Source organism: Brassica napus, chromosome A3, assembly GCF_020379485.1.
Source record: "Brassica napus cultivar Da-Ae chromosome A3, Da-Ae, whole genome shotgun sequence".
Taxonomy (NCBI): domain Eukaryota; kingdom Viridiplantae; phylum Streptophyta; class Magnoliopsida; order Brassicales; family Brassicaceae; genus Brassica; species Brassica napus.
Genome location: NC_063436.1, coordinates 15,873,176 through 15,894,906, shown reverse-complemented (window position 1 = coordinate 15,894,906; position 21,731 = coordinate 15,873,176). Strand labels below are relative to the sequence as shown.

General features: G+C 38.3%; 3 protein-coding genes across 3 annotated transcripts; 2 read left to right on the top strand and 1 right to left on the bottom strand.

Moving 5' to 3' along the window:
* The first annotated feature begins 467 nt into the window (after positions 1 to 467).
* LOC125607167 lies at positions 468 to 4,076 on the top strand. Its single transcript, XM_048777001.1, has one exon. It carries the CDS (start codon positions 468 to 470, stop codon positions 4,074 to 4,076), a length of 3,609 nt encoding a protein of 1,202 aa, XP_048632958.1.
* A 1,223-nt stretch (positions 4,077 to 5,299) lies between these two features.
* On the top strand, positions 5,300 to 8,430 carry LOC106439085 (galactokinase-like). The gene is made up of 13 exons (XM_048776308.1): positions 5,300 to 5,895; positions 5,996 to 6,171; positions 6,249 to 6,295; positions 6,494 to 6,588; positions 6,669 to 6,751; positions 6,841 to 6,909; positions 6,982 to 7,167; positions 7,247 to 7,381; positions 7,462 to 7,596; positions 7,679 to 7,749; positions 7,822 to 7,899; positions 7,983 to 8,124; positions 8,194 to 8,430. The coding sequence occupies exons 1-13, from the start codon at positions 5,733 to 5,735 to the stop codon at positions 8,302 to 8,304; spliced, it is 1,491 nt and encodes a 496-aa protein (XP_048632265.1). The 5' UTR covers positions 5,300 to 5,732; the 3' UTR covers positions 8,305 to 8,430.
* Positions 8,431 to 8,663: 233 nt separating this feature from the next.
* LOC106439086 (uncharacterized protein At3g06530) lies at positions 8,664 to 19,868 on the bottom strand. The gene is made up of 40 exons (XM_048776306.1): positions 19,616 to 19,868; positions 19,324 to 19,537; positions 19,151 to 19,246; positions 18,944 to 19,061; positions 18,688 to 18,861; positions 18,432 to 18,602; positions 18,259 to 18,314; positions 18,075 to 18,164; positions 17,839 to 17,990; positions 17,660 to 17,742; positions 17,451 to 17,579; positions 17,295 to 17,363; positions 17,034 to 17,202; positions 16,426 to 16,562; positions 16,252 to 16,338; positions 15,938 to 16,138; positions 15,593 to 15,785; positions 15,353 to 15,450; positions 15,116 to 15,259; positions 14,865 to 15,021; positions 14,519 to 14,652; positions 14,349 to 14,427; positions 14,108 to 14,270; positions 13,925 to 14,000; positions 13,637 to 13,807; positions 13,472 to 13,540; positions 13,282 to 13,398; positions 13,095 to 13,184; positions 12,684 to 12,901; positions 12,371 to 12,578; positions 12,110 to 12,292; positions 11,881 to 11,976; positions 11,728 to 11,795; positions 11,288 to 11,645; positions 10,961 to 11,176; positions 10,223 to 10,873; positions 9,725 to 10,134; positions 9,405 to 9,636; positions 9,129 to 9,299; positions 8,664 to 9,032 (listed from the first exon to the last, which is right to left on the bottom strand). Exons 1-40 carry the CDS (start codon positions 19,773 to 19,775, stop codon positions 8,802 to 8,804), a joined length of 6,639 nt encoding a protein of 2,212 aa, XP_048632263.1. The 5' UTR covers positions 19,776 to 19,868; the 3' UTR covers positions 8,664 to 8,801.
* Positions 19,869 to 21,731: the final 1,863 nt, after the last annotated feature.

Below are 21,731 nucleotides of genomic sequence, written 5' to 3'. Positions count from 1 at the left end.
AAGGCTTGACAATTCAACGACTGCGGGAGATGCGTCAAAACCTTTTCCCGGAGATTCTTTTTTTAATGGAAACAAAAAATTGTCGGAATGCTGTTGTTGATTTACAAGTTTGGCTGGGCTATGACAACGTTTTCACTGTTGATCCTGTTGGATTGAGTGGGGGTCTAGCTCTTTTTTGGAAAAAAAATGTTTCTTTGGATGTAAAATTTTCGGATAAAAATGCTATAGACTGTCTGGTTAAGTATGGGGAGTTCACCTTTTTTTTGTCTTGTATCTACGGTGAACCCTCTGATCATGGTCGTGAGATAGTATGGGAGAGACTAACCAGATGGGGCTGCTCGCGAAAAGATCCCTGGTGCCTAATAGGGGATTTTAACGAAATCTTATCTAATGAAGAGAAGTCTGGTGGTCCTAGAAGGGCTGAAGATTCCTTCAAACCCTTTGCGGATATGCTGCTTTGTTGCGAGATGGAAGAATTTACCAGCAGGGGTGATAGTTTTACTTGGGGAGGATGGAGATGGAAAAAGTGGATTCAATGCTGTCTGGATAGGAGTTTCGGAAATAAAAATTGGTATTCTCTCTTCCCGGGCTCCAATCAATCCTTCCTGGAAAAGAGAGGGTCGGATCACAGACCGGTTCTTCTCAGATTCTACGCCTCGCAGGAACCTTTCAAAGGCCAATTCCGTTTTGACAAGAGATTCCTTCAGCAACCTGAAGTATTAAAAGAGATCGAGAAAGCGTGGGAGGGAAGGAATCTCAACATTGGTGAAAAAATTAGAAAATGTCGAACTGTCTTGAGCCGTTGGAAGAGGAAAAAGACATTCAATGCGAAAGACAAAATCTCATTACTTCAACAGAGACTAGAATGGTTTCAGTCAAGAAGTTTTCCTTGTCGTTTCATGATAAACGCAGTCCAAAAAGATCTACTCCTTGCGTACAAAGAAGAAGAATCCCACTGGAGACAGAAGAGCCGAGACAAATGGTTAATTTTTGGAGACAAAAGCTCCAAGTTTTTTCACGGTTCAGTCAAAACCAGAAGATCCAGAAATTACATTTCAAAACTCAAGGATAAACACAATCAGGAGCAGCGTTCTGAAGGAGCAAAAGCAGAAGTAGCTATTGAATATTTCTCGGAATTATTCAAAACCTCCAACCCGAGATCCTATGATCCAGCATTTGAAAGTTTTCCCCCCAAAGTCACAGCCTCAATGAATAGACTTTTAACCAAAAGTGTATCCAAAGAGGAAGTGAAGGAGGCCATCTTCTCCATCAAAGGAGATAGCGCTCCGGGACCGGACGGCATGACGGGGACTTTCTTTCAAAAGTATTGGGACATCATCGGAACTCAAATCACAAGAGAAATTCAGGAAGTTTTCGAGACAAGTATCATGCCTAAAGACTGGAATTTCACATACCTCTGCTTGATACCAAAAATTTCGAACCCGGAGAACATGTCAGACCTCAGACCTATCAGCCTTTGCTCAGTCCTCTACAAGGTGGTGTCCAAGATTTTGGTTAAAAGAGTGCAACCTTTCCTCGACTCTCTGGTCTCTATTAACCAATCAGCCTTTGTGAGTGAACGAAACATCTTCGACAACATCATCATAGCTCATGAGGCTGTACATGCCCTGAAAGTGCACCCCACCATCTCCAACGACTCCATGGCTGTGAAAACCGATATGTCCAAGGCTTTCGATCGCGTCGAATGGAATTACCTTCAAAGCTTAATGAGAGCACTCGGGTTTGATCAGAAATGGATCGACCTGGTCATGATGTGCATCACTTCTGTTACCTTCGCGGTTCTCTTGAACGATCAACCCTTTGGCCTGATCAAACCACAAAGGGGTCTCAGACAGGGAGACCCCCTATCACCTTTCCTCTTCGTTCTTTGTACGGAGGGTTTGACCCACTTGCTAAACGTTGTGGAAAGAAATGATTTGTTTCAGGGGTTGCAATTCTCTCGACAAGGGCCTACTATCCATCATCTGTTGTTTGCAGACGACAGCCTCTTCATGTGCAAGGCTTCTCAGGAACAAGCATTGGCCCTTCAGAGAATTTTGAAGTTCTACGGTGATGCCACGGGACAGAACATAAACCTTCAAAAGTCTTCCATTTCCTTTGGAGATAATGTCCCAGAAACTGAGAAATTGGTGATTCAAAACACCTTGGGGATCACCAAACAGGGCGGAGCAAGCAAGTATTTAGGGTTGCCAGAGTGTTTCTCAGGATCAAAAGTAGACCTACTAACCTATATAAAAGATCAAACACAAGGCAAACTAGAAGGATGGTATCTTCAATACCTCTCACAAGGAGGTAAAGAAGTTCTCTTGAAATCTTCAGCAGGAGGAATCCCAGTCTTCCCAATGTCCTGCTTCCGCTTGCCAAAAACGATCATCACGAAGCTCAACAGTCTGATGGCAAACTTTTGGTGGGGAGCAGATTCGCACAAAAGCAAGATTCATTGGGTTTCTTGGGAAAAATTGTGTCTCCCCAAGCAGCTAGGTGGAATGGGTTTCAAGGACTTAGAATGTTTCAATCAAGCCTTGCTAGCGAAGCAAGCATGGAAAATCCTACACAAACCGCAATCTCTACTTGCACGTGTCCTCAAAAGTAGATACTTCAATGATGGAGAGTTCCTATCAGCGGCTCTGGGGGAGAGACCATCATACGCGTGGAGGAGCTTGCTGTTTGGAAGAGAACTCTTGCAAAAAGGATTGCAGCACAGAGTGGGAAATGGAGAGAACACGAGCGTCTGGCTTCACAAATGGGTTGCTGATCCAGTGGAGGGAATGAGAGCTCCATGGATAAAAAACTTAACCTTCGACGTCAACTTAATGGCAAGCTCACTCATTGATCCGGTAACAAAAAGGTGGAATGTACTGCGTACCTCTGAGATTTTCGTTCCTGGCGATGTACAGCTCTTGCTTCAGAATCAACCGGTAGCAGATAGACCAGATTTCTTCTCCTGGAAATTCAATAAAAGCGGTCTATTTACGGTCAAATCGGCATATTGGCTTGCTTCAAAAGAAAAAACAGAGACCAACTTACCCGAAACCAGCATGAGGCCCTCACTTAATGTGTTGAAAGAAAGAACTTGGAAGCTACAAACAGTTCCAAAAATAAAAGTCTTCATCTGGAAATCGATTAGTGAAGCCCTCCCAACAGCGGACTTGATCACCAAGAGAGGAATGAAGATCGACAAGAGATGTCAAACCTGTGGAGCAGAAGTGGAATCAATAAATCACCTGCTTTTTGATTGCAGCTTTGCAAGGCTGGTCTGGGCCAACTCAAATATACCTCACCCGCGAGGAGGTTATGACCCAGACTCAGTATATGCAAACTTCAACTCCTTGCTCGCCTTGAACGATAACAGGAGGGTGGAGGCTGATCAGAAAAGAATGTGGCCATGGATTCTTTGGCACCTATGGAAGAGGAGGAATGAAGTTAACTTCGGAGGTAGATGCTTCAGTGCGACTGACCTAGTCCAAAAGGCAACGCAAGACGCGGATGAGTGGTTTGCAGCTCAGATAGTTGAGGAAGAATGGCAAAGAAAAGAAAATCCAAACAAGATAACCACTAAGAAAAAATGGACTCCGCCAGAACATGGCTGGAATAAGTGCAATATTGGAGTTGAGTACGATACATCAAATGGTCTTGTTGGAGGAGGATGGGTTCTAAGGAACGAGAGAGGTGTAGTCTTATGTCATAGTAGAAGAGCATTCTCTGGCTGCAGGAACAAGGAAGAAGCAAGGTTGACTGTGGTCTTGTGGGCTATAGAAAGCATGAGAAGCCAAAGACAGACAAGAGTAACCTTTGCAGGAGATTTTAGTGAACTTTTTGTAGCAGCACTGCGACCTGAAGCTTGGCCTTCTTTCCTATTTCAAACCGGGTGCATTAGAAGGGAATTAGAAGGGATAGAAGAATGGAAGTTGGAGGTTGTTACTAGAGAAGCCAATAGAGGTGCATATTTCATTGCTCAAAGTGTTACCAAGATTGGATTGGTAAACTCGTACGTAGCCAGAGGACATCCGGAATGGCTATTTGAACTCTTTGTTAATGAAAGCAGAAACCTCTAATTAGCTGTCTAGTTCTGTTGTCTCTCTTGATCCTTTTCTGGTTATAGGATCTTAGGAGTTGTGTTTTTTGAGATGGTGACCCCTTCACCTGTCTATGGTTTGTATGTCTGAATTTTATGGTTCTGGAACCATATATTATTAATGAATCTTCCTTGACGGAAAAAAAAAAAAAAAAACTCCCGTTCCTTTTCTGGTTGTTACATCTCAACTGTTTTCGTTATGACTGTTTTCACAATGCCTCAGTAAAAGTTCCTGCATAATAAAAGAATGTAAGATCGTTGGAATATGATGATGAGAATGTAGAAAACCTTTGATTAATTGTTCTTCTAGCCCTCAATGCTAACTAGCTATTCTTGAATCATTGATACATTGTTCACTTTATTTTCATCACAAAATATTAAAGGTTTTCTACATTCTCATCATCATATTCCAACTAACTAGCTAGTTAGCATTGAGGGCTAGAAGAACAATTAATCAAAGGTTTTCTACATTCTCATCATCATATTAGACATGTATCAATGATTAAAGTGAACAATTTATTTTCATCATCATATTAGACATGTATCAATGATTAAAGTGAAAATACAATACCATGTCTTTTTTTTATCAACACAATAAAGTGTGCTCACTTTAATTTAAAATTTTTGAATTTTAACTGTCCCCTCAAATCTAACGATTTCATAACAGGAAAAAAAAATGAAAATTAGCTGTGGTATGAGTTTGATACACATTGGTTCGAGCCACCAGGAGAGCGACCTCCCTCCCTATTCTTGATCCTTCTATTTTCGTGGGCGCCGGATTTTCCAAATCCGTTATGCTGAAATAGAAGATTGATGAATGTATGAAACCATTCGTTTCATCATTCAGGTATTAATGGAGAACTGTTGGCACATGTAATCTTTGATTTAAATGTTCTACGTATTAGACGGCTAATGGTGTGACATTAATTTGGGTTTCTTCTATATTTGTTTGCTCCGCACGGCAGCGATGCAAAGCTGAGACCCACATCCCAAGAACTGACGGAGAAGCTAAGAGATCATCAAAGTAAGTATACAATACAGTTCCAAGCTACTCGTGCTGCTTTAATTGACAACTCTCTCCTTAAAGGCTAAGAGATCTACAAAGGAAGAGTATGAAGTAGCCACTGTTCTGATAACTCATTGGTAGATGTCTTGTAAACCAAGTAATCAAATCATTAGTTCCATATTTGTCATCTTATTCCCTCTCCTGCGATTAGGCTATACTTTTGTTGTCTTTTATATATTTGTTTTCACTGTAAACTCCCATAATTTTCTGGCTGTTACATCTCAATTTTTTTTTCGTATTGACTATTTTGACAATGCCTTCGTAAAAGTTCCTACATTTTTATAAACGCATCGAACTTTGCATAATAAAAGAATGTATAATCGTTGGAAAAAAGATTTAATTCCGATCGTTTTCCAATATTTATATTATCCAAATATATTGATACAAAAATAAAGGATTTTTTTGTTTGAAAAATCTAAAATATAAACCCACGTGTATCTTCACTAGTGTATATTAAATTTAACGATGGCCCAAGGGAAGAAGAAGAAGACATTTCCTGACAACTGTGAACAAAGACAATGAGAGAGAAAGGGAGCTTGGAAGACACATTCGTTAGAGAGACTACAGGACATGGCGAAACAGGAAGAAGTTACAGTCCCTATCTTCTCGTCCCTTGAGTCTGTCTACGGGGAAGGATCTCAGCTCCAAGAAGCTAAGACAAGATTCCATGTTTTGACTGCCAAATTCAACCAACTCTTCGGTGCTACTCCCCAACTCTTCGCTCGCTCTCCCGGTACAGAACATGTGTTTGATTCTGTAGCTTTGTCGTCAAGTGATCTCTTAGATAGCGTTGACTTTTTTCTGAAAGAGATGTTTTTTTTGTGTGTGTTCAGGAAGAGTGAATCTGATAGGAGAGCATGTTGACTATGAGGGATACTCAGTGCTACCAATGGCTATTCGTCAGGACACCATTGTTGCTATCCGGAAACGTGAGGGTCAAAGTCAGCTCCGGATTGCAAATGTTAATGGAAAGTACTCCATGTGTACTTATCCTGCTGATCCTCACCAGGTTTCTCTTTGTTTTGTTGCTCTCTATTTCTCTGTTTGGGAACGATAGTGCCTTGTCATTTACGTCAACCTTTGCAGGAGATTGACTTGAAGAATCACAAATGGGGTCATTACTTCATTTGCGCGTAAGGGGGATCTCATCTGTTTTGTTATTGAATGAATAAAAATGTCACATCGGTAGTTGGAAAAATATTAATATATAATGAATAGAGGCTAATATACTTATCGTCAATTGGCTTTAAGTTGGAAGTACATGATAAATCTAAATTTAACAATTTTCCATTAGTATTAACTAAGAGATCTATGATGTTCTATTCTTACAGGTATAAAGGGTTCCATGAGTATGCAAAGTCAAAAGGGGTGAACATTGGTTCACCTGTTGGACTTGATGTGATTGTTGATGGGGTTGTTCCCACAGGTCTATCTAGTTCCCAACATATATGCTTATCATGTTAGCCTCAAGTATTTGAACTTGAGTTCTTTTTTCTTTTAATTCAGGTTCTGGTTTGTCAAGTTCTGCTGCCTTTGTCTGCTCATCAACAATTGCTATTATGGCTGTCTTTGGTCAGAACTTTGAAAAGGTATTACTCAGTCATGCTCTGATGAAAGAAGCCTCTCTTGTTGATTGTTCACTTGGCCAAGTTCTCCTCTCTGTATCCTTTGTTTTCAGAAAGAACTTGCACAGTTTACAAGTGAATGTGAACAGCACATTGGGACACAATCTGGTGGGATGGATCAGGTGACTCACTACCATCACTGCACCTAGAATTATCTCTGTTTCTGCTTTATTAAATTCCATTTATTGCAACAGGCAATCTCTATTATGGCTAAACCTGGTTTTGCCAAGCTTATTGACTTCAACCCAGTACGTGCAACTGATGTGAAACTCCCTGATTGTGGAAGTTTTGTAGTTGCACATTCTCTTGCAGAGTCTCAAAAGGCGGTCACAGCTGCTAAGAACTTCAATAAAAGGGTCGTTGAATGTCGACTTGCCTCGATAAGTCATAGCATAACTTACAATTAACTTTGTTTGCTATGGACTATACATGATTCTCTCGAGCATGTGGAGTTTGTAGATCATACTTGGCATTAAGCTTGGAGTGGAACCAAAAGAAGCCATATTAAAAGTTAAGACTCTTTCTGATGTGGAGGGTTTATGTGTGTCATTTTCTGGTGATCATGGCTCCTCTGATCCTCTTCTAGCTGTTAAGGTACACTCTAACAATGATTCTCTTGCTAAAACAGACTTTGTTATTTTTAGTTAGCTATGATCTTTATGTATATGATGCAGGAGTATCTGAAAGAAGAACCATATACCCCCGAGGAGATTGAGAAAATCGGCGAGGAGAAGTTACCATCAATCTTGAACAATGATCCTACATCTTTAGCTGTACTTAACGCTGCTACGCATTTTAAGCTGCACCAGGTATATAAATGTATAAAAAACCTATTGATGATGTTTCTTTCCCAAAGTCTTAACAGTAATCTCTCCTTACAATCATCAATAGCGAGCTGCACATGTTTACTCCGAAGCCCGGAGAGTTCATGGTTTCAAGGACACTGTCTATTCAAACTTAAGGTCACTATCAAACTTTTGAATAAATCTTTGTTTTGAGCCTACCTAAAGACCTTGAGACATCAACTGTTGCAGCGACGAAGAAAAGTTAAAGAAACTTGGTGATCTCATGAACGGGAGCCATTACAGCTGCAGTGTGCTATACGAGTGCAGGTGCATAACATTTTAAGAATAAGTGTTAACTTTGAAACCAATGGGAGTGAAAATGATTATATGAACTTGATGAAATCTTGCAGTTGCCCGGAGCTAGAAGAACTGGTTCAAGTAAGCAGGGAGAATGGAGCACTTGGAGCAAGACTGACCGGAGCTGGATGGGGCGGTTGTGCTGTGGCCTTGGTTAAAGAATCTGGTGTCTCTCAGTTCATCTCTGTGGTTAAGGTAATTAAGTTTATTAGGACAATAGTGTTGTAATTTTGAGAGGGAACTAATGCAATTGTTGTATTTCAGGAGAAGTACTACAAGAAGAGGATAGAGAAAGGAGTTGTAAAGGAAGAAGATATGGAGCTTTACCTCTTTGCCTCCAAGCCTTCAAGTGGTGCTGCCATCTTCATCTTCTAAACATGTCTTTCCCTCTTTTTCTTTTCATTTATTGAATCTGAATTGTTTGCAGTTTTCATCTTATATTGAAGTTTCAGAACTTTTCCTTTTAGAGTTTTATAGTAACAATAAAACAAAATTTTCATACATGGAAGGTTTAGACAAACTTATCACTAGCTATGTAAATGAACAACTCATGAGACATGAAGAATCATTTAAAGAAATACCTCCCAGAGACGGAAAAAGATGTGGTGCTGAAATAGAAGATTGATAAATGAAACCATTGGTTTTATTACCCATTAATTTATTTCATTATGTGATTAGCGGTTATCATAAAATATAAACTACATTTCAGAAGGCAAGTTAGTTATCAAGTCATGTAACAGAAACAAATATTTTATCAAGTCATAATAAAAGAAGTCAAAACTGTTGTTCATAATCAAACCGTATTTCACATTCAGTCACAAACAGAAGACATCAAAACTTAAATTCTAAAGTTTGTAGCAAACAGAGGTTTCTCATAGGTGTTGCGCCAGATCTTCACCACTCATCTCTTCCAACTTTGCGATGATATCTTGAGACAAAGACTTGACAGAAAGATCAACGTCTTCTAGTAGTTCACCTAAGAAAGGAATAGTCTCAGCTAGCAATACAAGATACTCTTCTTTCAGATTATCCATCAACTGTTTCACACTCCTCAAACTCAACATCCTCGCACGCAACTTCTCACTCCTTGTTTGCATTAGCACCTGAACCAAAAATATATGATTTTTAATACGTTTGAAATCAAAACTGTGTTCTGACAATTGTGTAGAATGTCTAAAGTAAAGTTAAGATTGATTTACCTCGTGGTTCAACGGTTTCCAGAGAAGATCAGAACCAGATGCCACACCCATCTGACCAATACATAAAACCACCAACTCATCAACCTCTTCTACAGATGGTAGACGTGGATGCTCCTTTAAATCAGATGGCGGTTCAACAACAAGCTGAGATACTATAGGCTTCAGTAGCACCTGTGGAGAACAATACAGTTTGTATCAAAAAAAATCTAACACTCCAAGAAAAAGGGATATAGACATTCGATCCAAGAAGACATGAAAGGTAATGAGATAAGTGACCTGGAAGTTATTTGCGTCGAGGAACTTCAAGCTTCCAGTATCATGCAAAAAGCAGTTATTTAGAGAAGAAAGCACCAACGCCCTAAGATGCCAGCTCTTTGGTGGTTCAGCGTCATCTGATTCTTGAAGTTTAGCTTTCTTTTTCTTCCTTGTTGAAACTGATGCTCCCGCACTAGTGAGATGCGATACAATACTATCAAGCATGAACTTGAAGTATGGTACAAAGATCGACCTGCATTCCACAACAAGAAAAATTCAAGTTAGTTTCCCAATATTCAAGAAGCTTATGTAAAGAGGATCATAGCTTCTTGTTTACTCACATGTGACTCTCACAGAGCCTATTCACTAGACCATAGAAAGAGATGGATCTGTCCACGCTCTTGTTCTCATTCCCAGATCCATCTACAATATCTGACTCTGCCCAATCAATACTTTTGATAAAGAGGGGTTTGAACTCAGACTCAGTTAGCTTCTTTGTGAGTGTAACCGTCGCATTGATTACACTTCTCTCCGCATCATCAACGTTCTGAATCGTTGCTGGACTTTGGCGTCGGATATCTAGGGCAACTAAGCATTGGTCAAAAATCTTTGCATGGTTGCAAACAATAGATGCTCTATCCATTTTTGCAACGAGATTCTCTAGCATATCAAAAGCAATCACCAAACTTGCATCGCCACAAGTAACAGCTTCATCGTATATTCGTAGAAGAGGTTGCAGAGTGAGGCGAACCTGGAAGAAAGGGTTATTAGTATTATAAGATCACTGCTACAAGCAAGAGAAAGAAAATAGGATTCATATAACTATATGAAGAACTCACTGGTATTTTTTCAGTAAGGAGTCTCCTAATGGCATTGGCTTTGGACTTGAGGTTCTTGTCGAAGTCAGAGACATATTCAGGATGCAGAACCATGAGTCTGATGATATCCCCAAGATGAGGATTCAGGAAACCTCCAAGTTTATCAATCACAGCTTCCAAAGTGACTAGAACAGACAGCATCACCAACTGTTCCTCGGCTGTTGCGTTTCCAGTTGATGCAGATGACACTTCGCGAGATTGTTGTACCAAATTTTTCATTATGCGTGGAAGTTCAACGAGTGCCTTTGGTCCAAGAACATTGATCAATGCACCAGTTGTACGAAGACAGCTTGAAGAAACTCCCAGATTCTTTGAGCTGATGCCTTCTGCAACAGATGCAAGACACCTGCTGAAGATCGGATGACCAGAGGGAAGCCTGCTAGCCAAAACTTCTAGCGTAGAAATGGCAGCACGTTTAGCTGGGACACCTGACTCATCATCTGTCTCAACAATCACATTGACGATTTCCTCACACATCTTCCCGAAAGCTTCAACAGCAGCCTCATCCAGGTTCAACCAAGGATTTCCTCTTTTCTGATTGGAAAGCCTCCTCTTTTGTTTAAGTTTAGAAGAAGAAGAGTCCTTAGCTCTTGCACTTATAAGGCCAAGTACCTGCATTCACAAAAAAAAATAGCATATCAAAGAAAGCCATCAAGTCTCAAAGGAGAAATTTTTTTTATAAGAGATTATAATGTATACCTTTCTCGTCCCATTACGATCCGACTGCTGTTGAAGCAAGCTAGTAACAACTCTGAAATATATAGACAGATCCATAACTCCCGTAACAGTCATCAAGATATCATGTACACGCATTCTAATTTCCTTTCTAACCAGAGAAGTCACATCTTTCTCCTTCGTGGAATCAACAGCTTGCAGGAGAAGTATACAACCCTTCATAAGCTCCTGTAGTTTTTGCTGAAAATTTAACAAAATGCGTTAACTAAAAATGGACATTTAAGAAAGCACACAAACAGCTATACAAAGTAATAAACAGAAGTTTAGAAATAAAAATTTGAAGAGGGTTACCTGAATGCCAACTGAAACATTATTTCTTGGTTCAAGTGACACTGCAAATGCAAATTCTGGGTCTTGCAATTTCTGGAATATAAATTCTAGGACAAGTCGCATCTGAGAAAAACATTCTTTACTAGAACTGTCTTTGCTGATAGTCTGAAGAAGCATGACCAGGGAAGAGAGCCATGTTGAAGAAGTATATTGTTCGCATATTTCCACGGCAAAAGCATACTCCCATTCCCTCTTAACATCGGATAAGAAACTTTCTGAAGTCTGGACTTTACCAAGCCAAGCTGAGTCTTTCCTTGAAATCAGGGACTGGAACAAGAGGACAAGTAAAGAAGGCAAGCCATTTTGTTCACCAATAACTCTGCAGAAATAAAGGATCGTCACTAATATTTTCAGAGAAAACCCACAAAAGTTTCAATCAATTTTATTTATCTACACATTACCTCAGCAGGTAAGCTACAATGGAGCGCCTTCTATGCTCAACAATATCAGGCAACACTTTAACAAAAATCTGAAAAATCAGATTAGTAAAGATATATTAATCCACAACTGATTTACTTTATAAGGAAAAAAAAGAAACATCACGAAAAGATTACCTCCAGCAACTTCTCCTCACTCTTAGTCTTAGACAGCCAAAATGGAATAACTGATGATATAAACTCCTCAAAGATCGACTTCGAGTGGCTATCAATCTACAAATAAAAATAAAGAATCAGGTGTTCTGAAGAGTCTACGGGGGAGTTCCAACAAAAATCAAGTGATCTGAAGGGCCTAAGGGGAAAAATGAAATTGATACAAGAGTAATAAGGTTATGGAGTAACAAACCTGTGTCACCGTTGATTCGCCAACAAGTGTAAGTATGCTGATAATATGGTCCAAAACTCTATCTGGAACAATTTTAACTATTGATGTGAAGAGGGAGAAGATATAGTTCCGTGTGACTCCATCATTTGAGGAATGGGCAAACTCAACCAGCATTTTGACATTGATTTCACTTGTTGTGTCAGCCTGTTATAAGAAGTAAATTAAGAAAAGAAACGAGATAAAATACCGTTAATCAACCCCATAAATAACTCTAAAGCATACCTTCAAAGGATTCATATTCGGATAATCAAAAATATCTTTCAGGAGTAAGAGCACTGTCTGTTGGATGGAAGAAATAGATGACTGAGTTATTTCAAGGACATCCTGAGGAGGTTGGACGGAGGTTTCTTCCGCCGACGAAGCAATATTCACCCATTCATTAGACATAGATCGTCCTAGGAGCTTAAACAAAGGCCCTACAAGGGACTCCCTAAGCAAGAATAAGATATAAGAAAATTAGATGGGCAATAAATCGTCTCCAATTGCCAAAATTTACAAAGACAGGCAAATATAAGCATATATAAATTCAAGAGACCTGTGAACTAGATCTTTCTTTAGAAGCAGCATGTCAAGTAACGAGGCAATGAAAGAGAGAGCCTTTTCTCCTCTTAGAAGTTCCCCACCATTTACGTCCTCTTCTAGGCAGGACTCTGAATTTTTCTTCTGTTTCTTCTTCTTGCTCAAAGAATCAATAACAAGATTATTCTGCTGAGTGATATGATCGAGTGTATGGACCACCGTTGAACAAGAAATCTGCAACAGCATTGAAGATACCATGTAATTAAAGTAAAATGCAGCCAATAGAAACTGTTTGGCAAGAAAAAAAAAATCTTTTTATCAAGGTTTTTGTAAAACTGAAAAAGATAGTTTACATACTGTATAAGAAAAGACAGTGAAAAAAGGACAGAAATGAAGAATACGAGAAATAAGTTGAAAGTGAACATACCTTCAGGCGTAAGACAGCTTCTTTAGCAGCATTTTGTATCCTGCCATTTGTACTTCGAAACATAGACACTAGCTTGTTGAAGAAACGAATCTGATCAAGAAAGAACAATCAAGAGAGTTTGAAAAAATATTGATTAAGTACCATATACATATGAAATAGAAGGAAGTTACTATGCCATTAAACTGACCTGAACCTCAGTCTTCAGTTCAGTAAAATATTGATTGGTTAACTTCTCCAAAATACTAATACATGGAGAGATAACCGCAGGATTTTCTGAATCCCCATAATCCATCCCATAATCCATCTGCAAAAGCAAACATCAGTGACAAGAACAAAAAGAAGTACCAGGGAGATATGGAACAATAAACCAATCTTACTTTCAATGCCTTCACTATGTAATCGTCAAGAGACTGCCCTTTAAACAATGATGAACGCATCATGGAGCACTGACACAGGAGAGAAAAGCAAAATCAATATTAGCCTATGGTGCAAGGCAACAAATAAGTTATCCTAAGATGGGAGTGGAGATAAAGTAAATTTACCTCCAGGAGAAGGCACAATAAGTCGACCTCAGTTTCTGATATTGGCGGGGAAGTTTTGTCCAGTTTAACATAGTACTGACTACGTTTATCTAGAAGTTGTGCGAATGACTTAACATTTTCATCATGCATAAGCAAGATGCCCAGACCTTTTAGCAGTGATAGAAGTTTTAGCTTCAAGAGGGAAAAAGTAAGACATAATGCTTGTTAAAAATAGTGTCACCAATCACAAGGATACTTGAACTTCAGAAGGAAATAAATGAAACAGAAAACAGATAAGATGAAACACACCTTCCCATAAGCAGGAAGTTCTTGCGCAGACAATAAGATGAACGAAAGAATGCTTTCTTTTGTGGATTCATCAAACCTGACGTTGAAAATCAAGAGAAGATTGCATTAAGGGAGTTTGCAAATGGAGTACGTAAATGAATATACCCATGTGTCATTAGACAGCTGTTCAGCTCATCTACGTACCTCTTTTGCAGGTCAACTGGCACTAGCAAGTCATTAGGGGTTGAACTGAGCAACGATGTCAAGTAGGATGGAAGAAACTTATTGTCCGACAATATGAGCCTCCTTTGTTGAACGATCATTCCCAAAAGTTCATCAAAGGAGCTACTATAGATTGCAGCACTCCCTGGTTTTAAATTACAGAAGAAGGATTAAGCAAATGTTAGGATAAGATATAAACACCTAATGCGAAACCAAGATTTACCATTTTTCTTGCTAGAGTCAACACGGCACCATAGGTTGAAGAGCGCCTCTAAGCAATTCATGGCAGCTACTTTAACGTCCTACCGAGTTAAAGCACCAAAACGGGTTTAAGAAAAGGACGATAGTGCAAAGAGTAACGCAATATGGAAAACACAAAACTTGAGGTGTCACCTGATTATCACTCGACATGGCAACCAAAAGTACTGGAAAACTAGAGAAAATCTGAATCGACCATTCACTATTCCCAGTGGAGCAAAGATACGAGAAGCATTTTAGACTTTCAATTTGGACCATAGGAGGAACATCTGCAAGAAGAAGAAACAAGCATAAGAAAACGAGAGATGGAGTAAAAAAAAGAGTTAGCCTCAATAGATTCCATAATACCCAAGCGCAGATCAAATATCAAAAATATAAACTAGAACTTTGATAATACTAGAAAAGAGTTCAAAACAATTTCATTGTTTTGTAAATGATGCTAAAGTGGTTTATCTAGAGCAAATATAGACTCCTTGCGAACCTTCTCGTGATAGGAGTCCAGTGAGAAACAAAATGGGACAGACTTTGGCTTCTCTCACACGGTAGTGGAGGTGTTCCTTGAAAACATGCTGTGATCGGGTTGTTGCAAAAAAGAAAAACAAATCTTCAAGTCCGCTACACAACCTTTTGCTAAAAACCTGAACCAAGGAGACGTCGGACACATATAGTTGTTAGGTGGCAAGAGATTCAATATAACAAAATAATAAAAATATAGAGTTGAAAATCACCCACCGAAGAGACATGGGCCGGTTCAAGTTTAACAAATGAGTCGACCAATTTCCAAAACAAGCAGAGTAGAAGCTTTGAATTCAGTGCAGTGACATCATAGGTGTCACAAAGTTGATATAAGAGTTCGCGGCAGTTGCTTTTGGACAGCTGCAAGTAAAACACAGTACATCAAAAACTAAAGTAAGCAACAATTGTAAATTATAGAAACATAAGAATGCATCAGCCAGTAGAACACTATACCTCTTTAAAAGACACATCAACTGCAACATCAAGATCTTGCCACTCGGTCTTCAGAACAGGAAAGCAAAGGTCGACAAGATCCAAAAAGTGACTCGGATCTGAATCAAAGGAAAGCACAGCCATCAGTATAAACTCTTGATAACTTATCAAAGGAGACAAAACTTTAACAGTCCTTAGAAATAGAAACCCAGCTATCATCAAGATATATAGCTAACGCATAAACCATGGATAGAACGTTACCAGATGAAGAATTCATCTTGTGCAACGACTGCATCAACAAAAGGTAAAACAGCGTCTTTGACAACGGTGCATCTTGGCAACTGTTATTAAGCCACTGAATAATGTCACCAGGGTGCATCAGAAATGCTTCCGCCAGCTGGTCAACGATATTCATGTTCAATGCGGACACACTTTCACGGATCAACAGTCCCTTCTGATATGAGAAAAAAAATTCACAAGTTACTAAGAGCATCCATAAAATGTTAGAAACAAAGAACCACAGAATCATTTGCCCCTCACATACGCAAACGATAGACAAGAGAAATAGTTAAAATACCAATGAAAATCAGAAAAGTAATGACAGACCTGCAACTTGTTGAGTTCCTGTTCTGTCAATTTGATATTGCTGCATGATTCCAAAACTTCAGAAAGCTTAAAGTTGCAAGCACTCTCAATTAGCTCAATCCTACGCTCATCAGGTTCCAAGGAAAGTGCTTCCCCCAAAATATTGATGATATCCATGCTTATCGAGGATTTATTTCCAGACATGATATCTGGGAGATTTTTCTGCCCAAGAAAAAAGGAGATTCTTAGAAGATATGATAAATAATACAACAACCACAAAAAGAATTTTTGATATTGGTGTATGAAGAATACGCAAATCAAATACTCATATTTACCATTCCGTCATCAGCAACAAGATTCTTGAAAAGTGGCCAGCTAACATCCTTCACCAATGTCAGCACATGTAGATTTAAATTCCAACTCTATAGACAGAAATTGTACGAACATTAGCGTAAATCAAAACAGTCTTTTTTCCATAGATGTAGAAAATAAAGAGAACGAGAAAGAACCTTAGGCTGAATTAAGAGAAATGGGAACACTGCAGAGGCGACTTTCTCGGTAGAGTCTGCTTGATTACAGAAACTTGAGACAGCAATTTTAAGGGACAGAGCAACGACATCTGCTGCAAGTTGAACATTTTGTGATCCTACAACAAAACGGTTGATTCCAGATAAATTGACTGCACATCGTAAAAATTTGCACTCGTGAAGTGGTTATATATATATTTCACTAGGCAATATATTAAAAGAAATTGGATTACATATTTGACAACACCACATATTTTTCTTTCAGCCATTTCCAAAACCCATTCAGAAGTTAAAAACATAGACAAGACAAAGAAATGTGGCTCTAATAAGAACATGGCCTGAGCATAATACGTTCCTATAAATGAAACGGTGGACCAGCAGGGGACAAGAAAGCAAGTTAAAATCAGAAAGACAGTGCAGCCTAGAAACATTCTGATTGATGTTAGCACACAAATTCGATCAAGGTATTACTGCTAGCGAAAATGATATATCAGATAACAGACTGATGATCAACTTCACAGATATGGTAATAAAGCTCTAGACCACAACACTGAGCTAAGTTAAGAAAAGAAGAGAGCAACTTCAATCACCTGATAGGAGAATCCCAACACACCGTTTCACCACATGAAGCAAAGCATCCAGAAGACTAGAAGTGGTTACAATATTGGGCAACTGATCAATAGACAGGGCGGCTTGAACAACAGCCAGGTCATCATCCCAAAGCTGGCGCACTATAGCATCCTGAATTGTGATGAGGTTCTGGACAGAGAGTTACATAGAATTTAAAGATTATTCAAATGCCAAAAAGTGCGTGACCAGTAATATTTGGATGAGTACCCCAACATACATACCTCTTCCTTAGATCTATCACTCTTGAGATCACTGTTTAGACTTGAAAGCGCAGCACAACGTACAGCAGCCTATATGGTTCATACCAAGCCGTAAGTCATGAACAAAAGGGAAATAGAAAATAAATTCACAAAAACTAAGATCACAGTTTATAGTACCTTAGGATGGTGGAGCCGGAACCATAATTTTGAATCCACGAACGGCGTGGAAATGTCTGAATTTCCATCCATCATACGAGACAAGATCTCCAGCTTCAAATCTTCTTTCTTCGACTGACCTTTAGTATCCTGAAGCAATAATTTTATGATTCAGAAGGGACATAACTAACAAAGGCAGAAAAAAAGTCACTGAGAGTTGGAACACAGACCTCCATAAATTTTGGTACTGCTGCACGTAATTCAACAGAATACTTCTTGCTAACAACAGCCAGAATTTTCTTGGCCCAGCTCCCTACAATTAAATTGCAAGTTGCAACGAAGGCCGTTATAAGAAGAGAGCTGCGAACGAGAGTAAACTTGAAGACATGGTAGTTGACATTTCACTAACCAGATGTAGAAGATGTAAGATCACTTTTGTTCTTCTGGTATTGTGTCATACAAGTAGAGAAAACCTTGGAGATCAAATGATCCACCAAGTTGTCTACTGGAACATTATCAATTATCGAAACTAGAGTTTCCAGACATTGATCATCAGACGAACTGCAAACAGAAGACAGTAAGTCAAAACTGAACACTAACAATACAGATGCACTGGAAAATTGCAAAACAGTGTCAAATAAGCACCTGTAAAGAAGAAGAGAATCTAGTAACACTGCAAGGAACTTCTTGATGTTGAACTCTTTGGACAAGCCTAGAAGAACACCAGAAATATCCCTACACAAAATTGAAACCCTCGCTGGAAAAATAAAAATACGAGTAGAGTAACAATTAAAATAGCCAAGAGGGAATACAGTCTATATGTGACTACCTTATTTCCTTTAAAAGGTCCAAGGCTTTCTTTGGGATCAAGTCCACAGACTGCAACTGTAGTAAAGCAAGTAAAATCAGTTAGTTCAAAAAGACAAACGCGGGCCAGTTGTGAGCATAATTCGTGAAATAAAAATAAAGCGGTTCATGAGAATTATTAAAACGTTCAATTACCTGAACCAAATTAATCAATGCCATAAATGACAATCGAAGCCAATGAGGATCAGAGGACTCTTTGGCATGTTCACGAGAAATGTCGATGATTGACCTCATAAAGCGTTTGATAAGGTTATCATTTAGCGTGGCTCTGGTAGCCAACATGCCAACAACCATCAACGCACCAGCCTAGAAAAAAAAATGTCACAATAATCACACAGACTGAAACAAATTTAATTAAATTAACAATATCGGCAGATTCCGCTTCACAAACCTGCTGATCTAAACATCCTTTCACAGCTGACTGAAGACCAGAGTCCACAAATGGTAAAATCTGCTTAACAATATCTCCATCAACCTTGGCCACAGAACCTAGAACCTCGACGACAACAGCTGTGGAGAAGCTGACCACGGGTTTTGAAGGCTGATACTTCTTAGTCCGAGATCCCTACAACAACCAACAAAATAACATGTTCATATATGTAATTCACACAGACAATTTAGGGAATATATAAACAGCAGCTACTTACATAGTCACACAAGGCCTCCAAGACATTCAAATCACGTATACACTGCTGAACGATAACAGCTCTAGGAGGTGGAGCACCTGAGTTCTTCACACCATCCAGAAACTTCCACTTGGTGTTTCTATAATACAAATGAGTTGTTGATAAATCAAGAAGCTAACACTTCAAAAAAAAACGAATGAATGAAAGAAAGAATCATTGCTCACTAACCCAGTGGTAATCAGCTGAACAATACGAACAAACGCATGCGTATCGTGATAAGGCAAAGCACATAACACCACATCTTCTACATTATATACATGCACCCTGTACAATCCATTAGTTAGACAAAAACATACAAAGCCAAGTCAAAAGAGAGAGATACTAATAAAAAAAACACATACTTGTATCTTCGTATGAGATACTCAAGCGTCTCCAAGGAAGCACGAAAGTGAAGATAGCCAGAGAGTAACCGTAGATACGAGCTGATCGACGCATCAATCTTAGCATTCTCTTCTTTACTAAGCAGCTCTCTATCGATTTCTCTACTCTTATGACTAAACAAATCGTTCGCGAAGTTCTTAAACCTCTCGTCTTTGTTTCCAAGCACCTCGAGACCTGAGAATTAACGAAGATAGCAAGCATAAGGATTAAGGATGACGATGTAATCAACAATTAGAGAAAGATGATCGAAACCTTTGAGTCCGAGTTCGTGGATTGACTCGATGTCGAAATCAGCTGCTTCTTTAGGAGCGAAGAGGATCGAAGGGCGAGTGTAGGGTCTCTTCGATGGCTCTGTATCGGCTTGTACAATTGACTTGATGGCTTGTAGCTGCGAAGCTAACGAGGAACTCATTCTCGCTGTTAGAGTGAAGACTGTGTTCTTCGGAGGAAGGTTGAAGAAGAGTGCGGCTGGGTTTAGTTTAGGGTTTAACTGTTAATTCTAATTTTTTAAAAAATTTGTTGGTGAAGTAAATAGAGAAACCCCTGAGTTTTAATGAAATTGCGTTTTAAAGCATTATCTATTTTTTAGTTTTAAAACCAACCCTTAGCTTTAAAACGTATTAAAAAAGGTATCTAACTGAAGCCCATAAGTTATTTTTATGGGTTTTATTAACAACTTACCTATGGAATTAAAGCCCATAATTCAATTATTAAGCCCAAACGGTGAGTGTTACTTTTATGTATAAATTTCAATTTGGACAACCATGCGTTCACTTTGCAGATGTTTTTTTTTGGTAATCAAATATCAATGTGGGTTTGACGAGGATTGTTCACTTTATGGAATGCTTGAACTTATTATGTGAAGAAAAGAAAATGGAGAAGTTGATTTTTTTCAAAATTATAAGAGCTATTTAATCATATTATTGTTCATATTAGATGCCTAAGCCTAACCACGATAATCTAAGCATGTGGGTTTAATGATAGACGTTTATTTATGTATAACCGAGAATGAGATAGGATATAACGTGCATCAGTTTGTTTTGTTTTTTTTTTGTCAGTTTGTTTTGTTTTTTTTTTGTCAGTTTGTTTTCTTAATATATAGCTAGTACGGTCTTATCTTCAATCCACATGCGTCTGTACTTATCTTTTTTTTTTGAATTATACAAAAATATCATAGTCCTACAGAAGTGATTCAGACTAATCATGTGTTACCATGTATCGGTCCTATGTCCTTGACGATACCGAAATGTTAATTTTTCAGTAACCAGAATTCGAACCTAATAAATAGCAATAATCACAGCTGTAAGCCCTTTACCACTAAAACTAGAAATCTCGGTTCGTCTGTACTTATCAACCAAATATATATCAGTTTTAGCAGACATTTTAGATGATATTTTCAATTGGTGATTGATAGAATCTGTAACCAATGTGTGAGACAATATATATACATTCAAAAGAACAAAAGTTTAATTTATAAGAGAAAAATAATACGAAAGAACTAACTTTTACTAATAATTAATAAATTTATGTCACAATTCCAGTTGGATATTGATGCGTTTTCTAATCTAAAACATTCTTGCTGAATACTAACTGAACTGATAAATTAAGGGTCTGACCGGTTCAAACGCAGCGGTTGCGGTTGCGGTTGCGGGAGTTTGCGGCTGCGGGTGGTTGCAGTTTCTAGCGGTTTTAAGAGATTTGTATGACTGGTTCTGCGGTTAGAAATTGGTGCGTTTGCGGGATACTTGTGACTGGTTAAATATCAAATACATCAGCGGTTAAACAATAAATTAACAATATTTACATTTTATACAGTTATAAAAATATCAAAAATCATAATATTATAATAAATATGAAAATTATAGTTAGAAAGTTATAGTTTTAAATTTTTTTAAATTATATAAAATATTTTTATTTTAAAATTTTATAATATTAATTAAAATATAATAGATATATTTTAGTATTTTTATAATTTCAATTTAAAATTTTTATTGAATATTTTTATTTTTGTATTTATATGGTTTTTATAAAAAAGAAAAAAAAAAATTCTTCTGCAACTGCAAACGCTACCTGGAACCAGCTTTTGATTTTAAAAGGTTCGGAGCGGTTTAAAGTGATTTGTAGCGATTTGTGTGATTGTTTCAAAACGCTGTGAACCGCTACCAACCGCAAAAGTTGCGGTTGCGGGTGGTAGCGGGAAAACCAGTCATGCCCTAAACTGATATTTACATGAAGTAAACTAAAACCGCTTTCTTAAGCATGATTGTATTATAAAACTCTCTTAGTACAACAAATGCATCTCATCTTTAAACTTTCCCACAATATTTAGATTATTCGAAGTCATCAGCATGTAAATCGTATATTACAT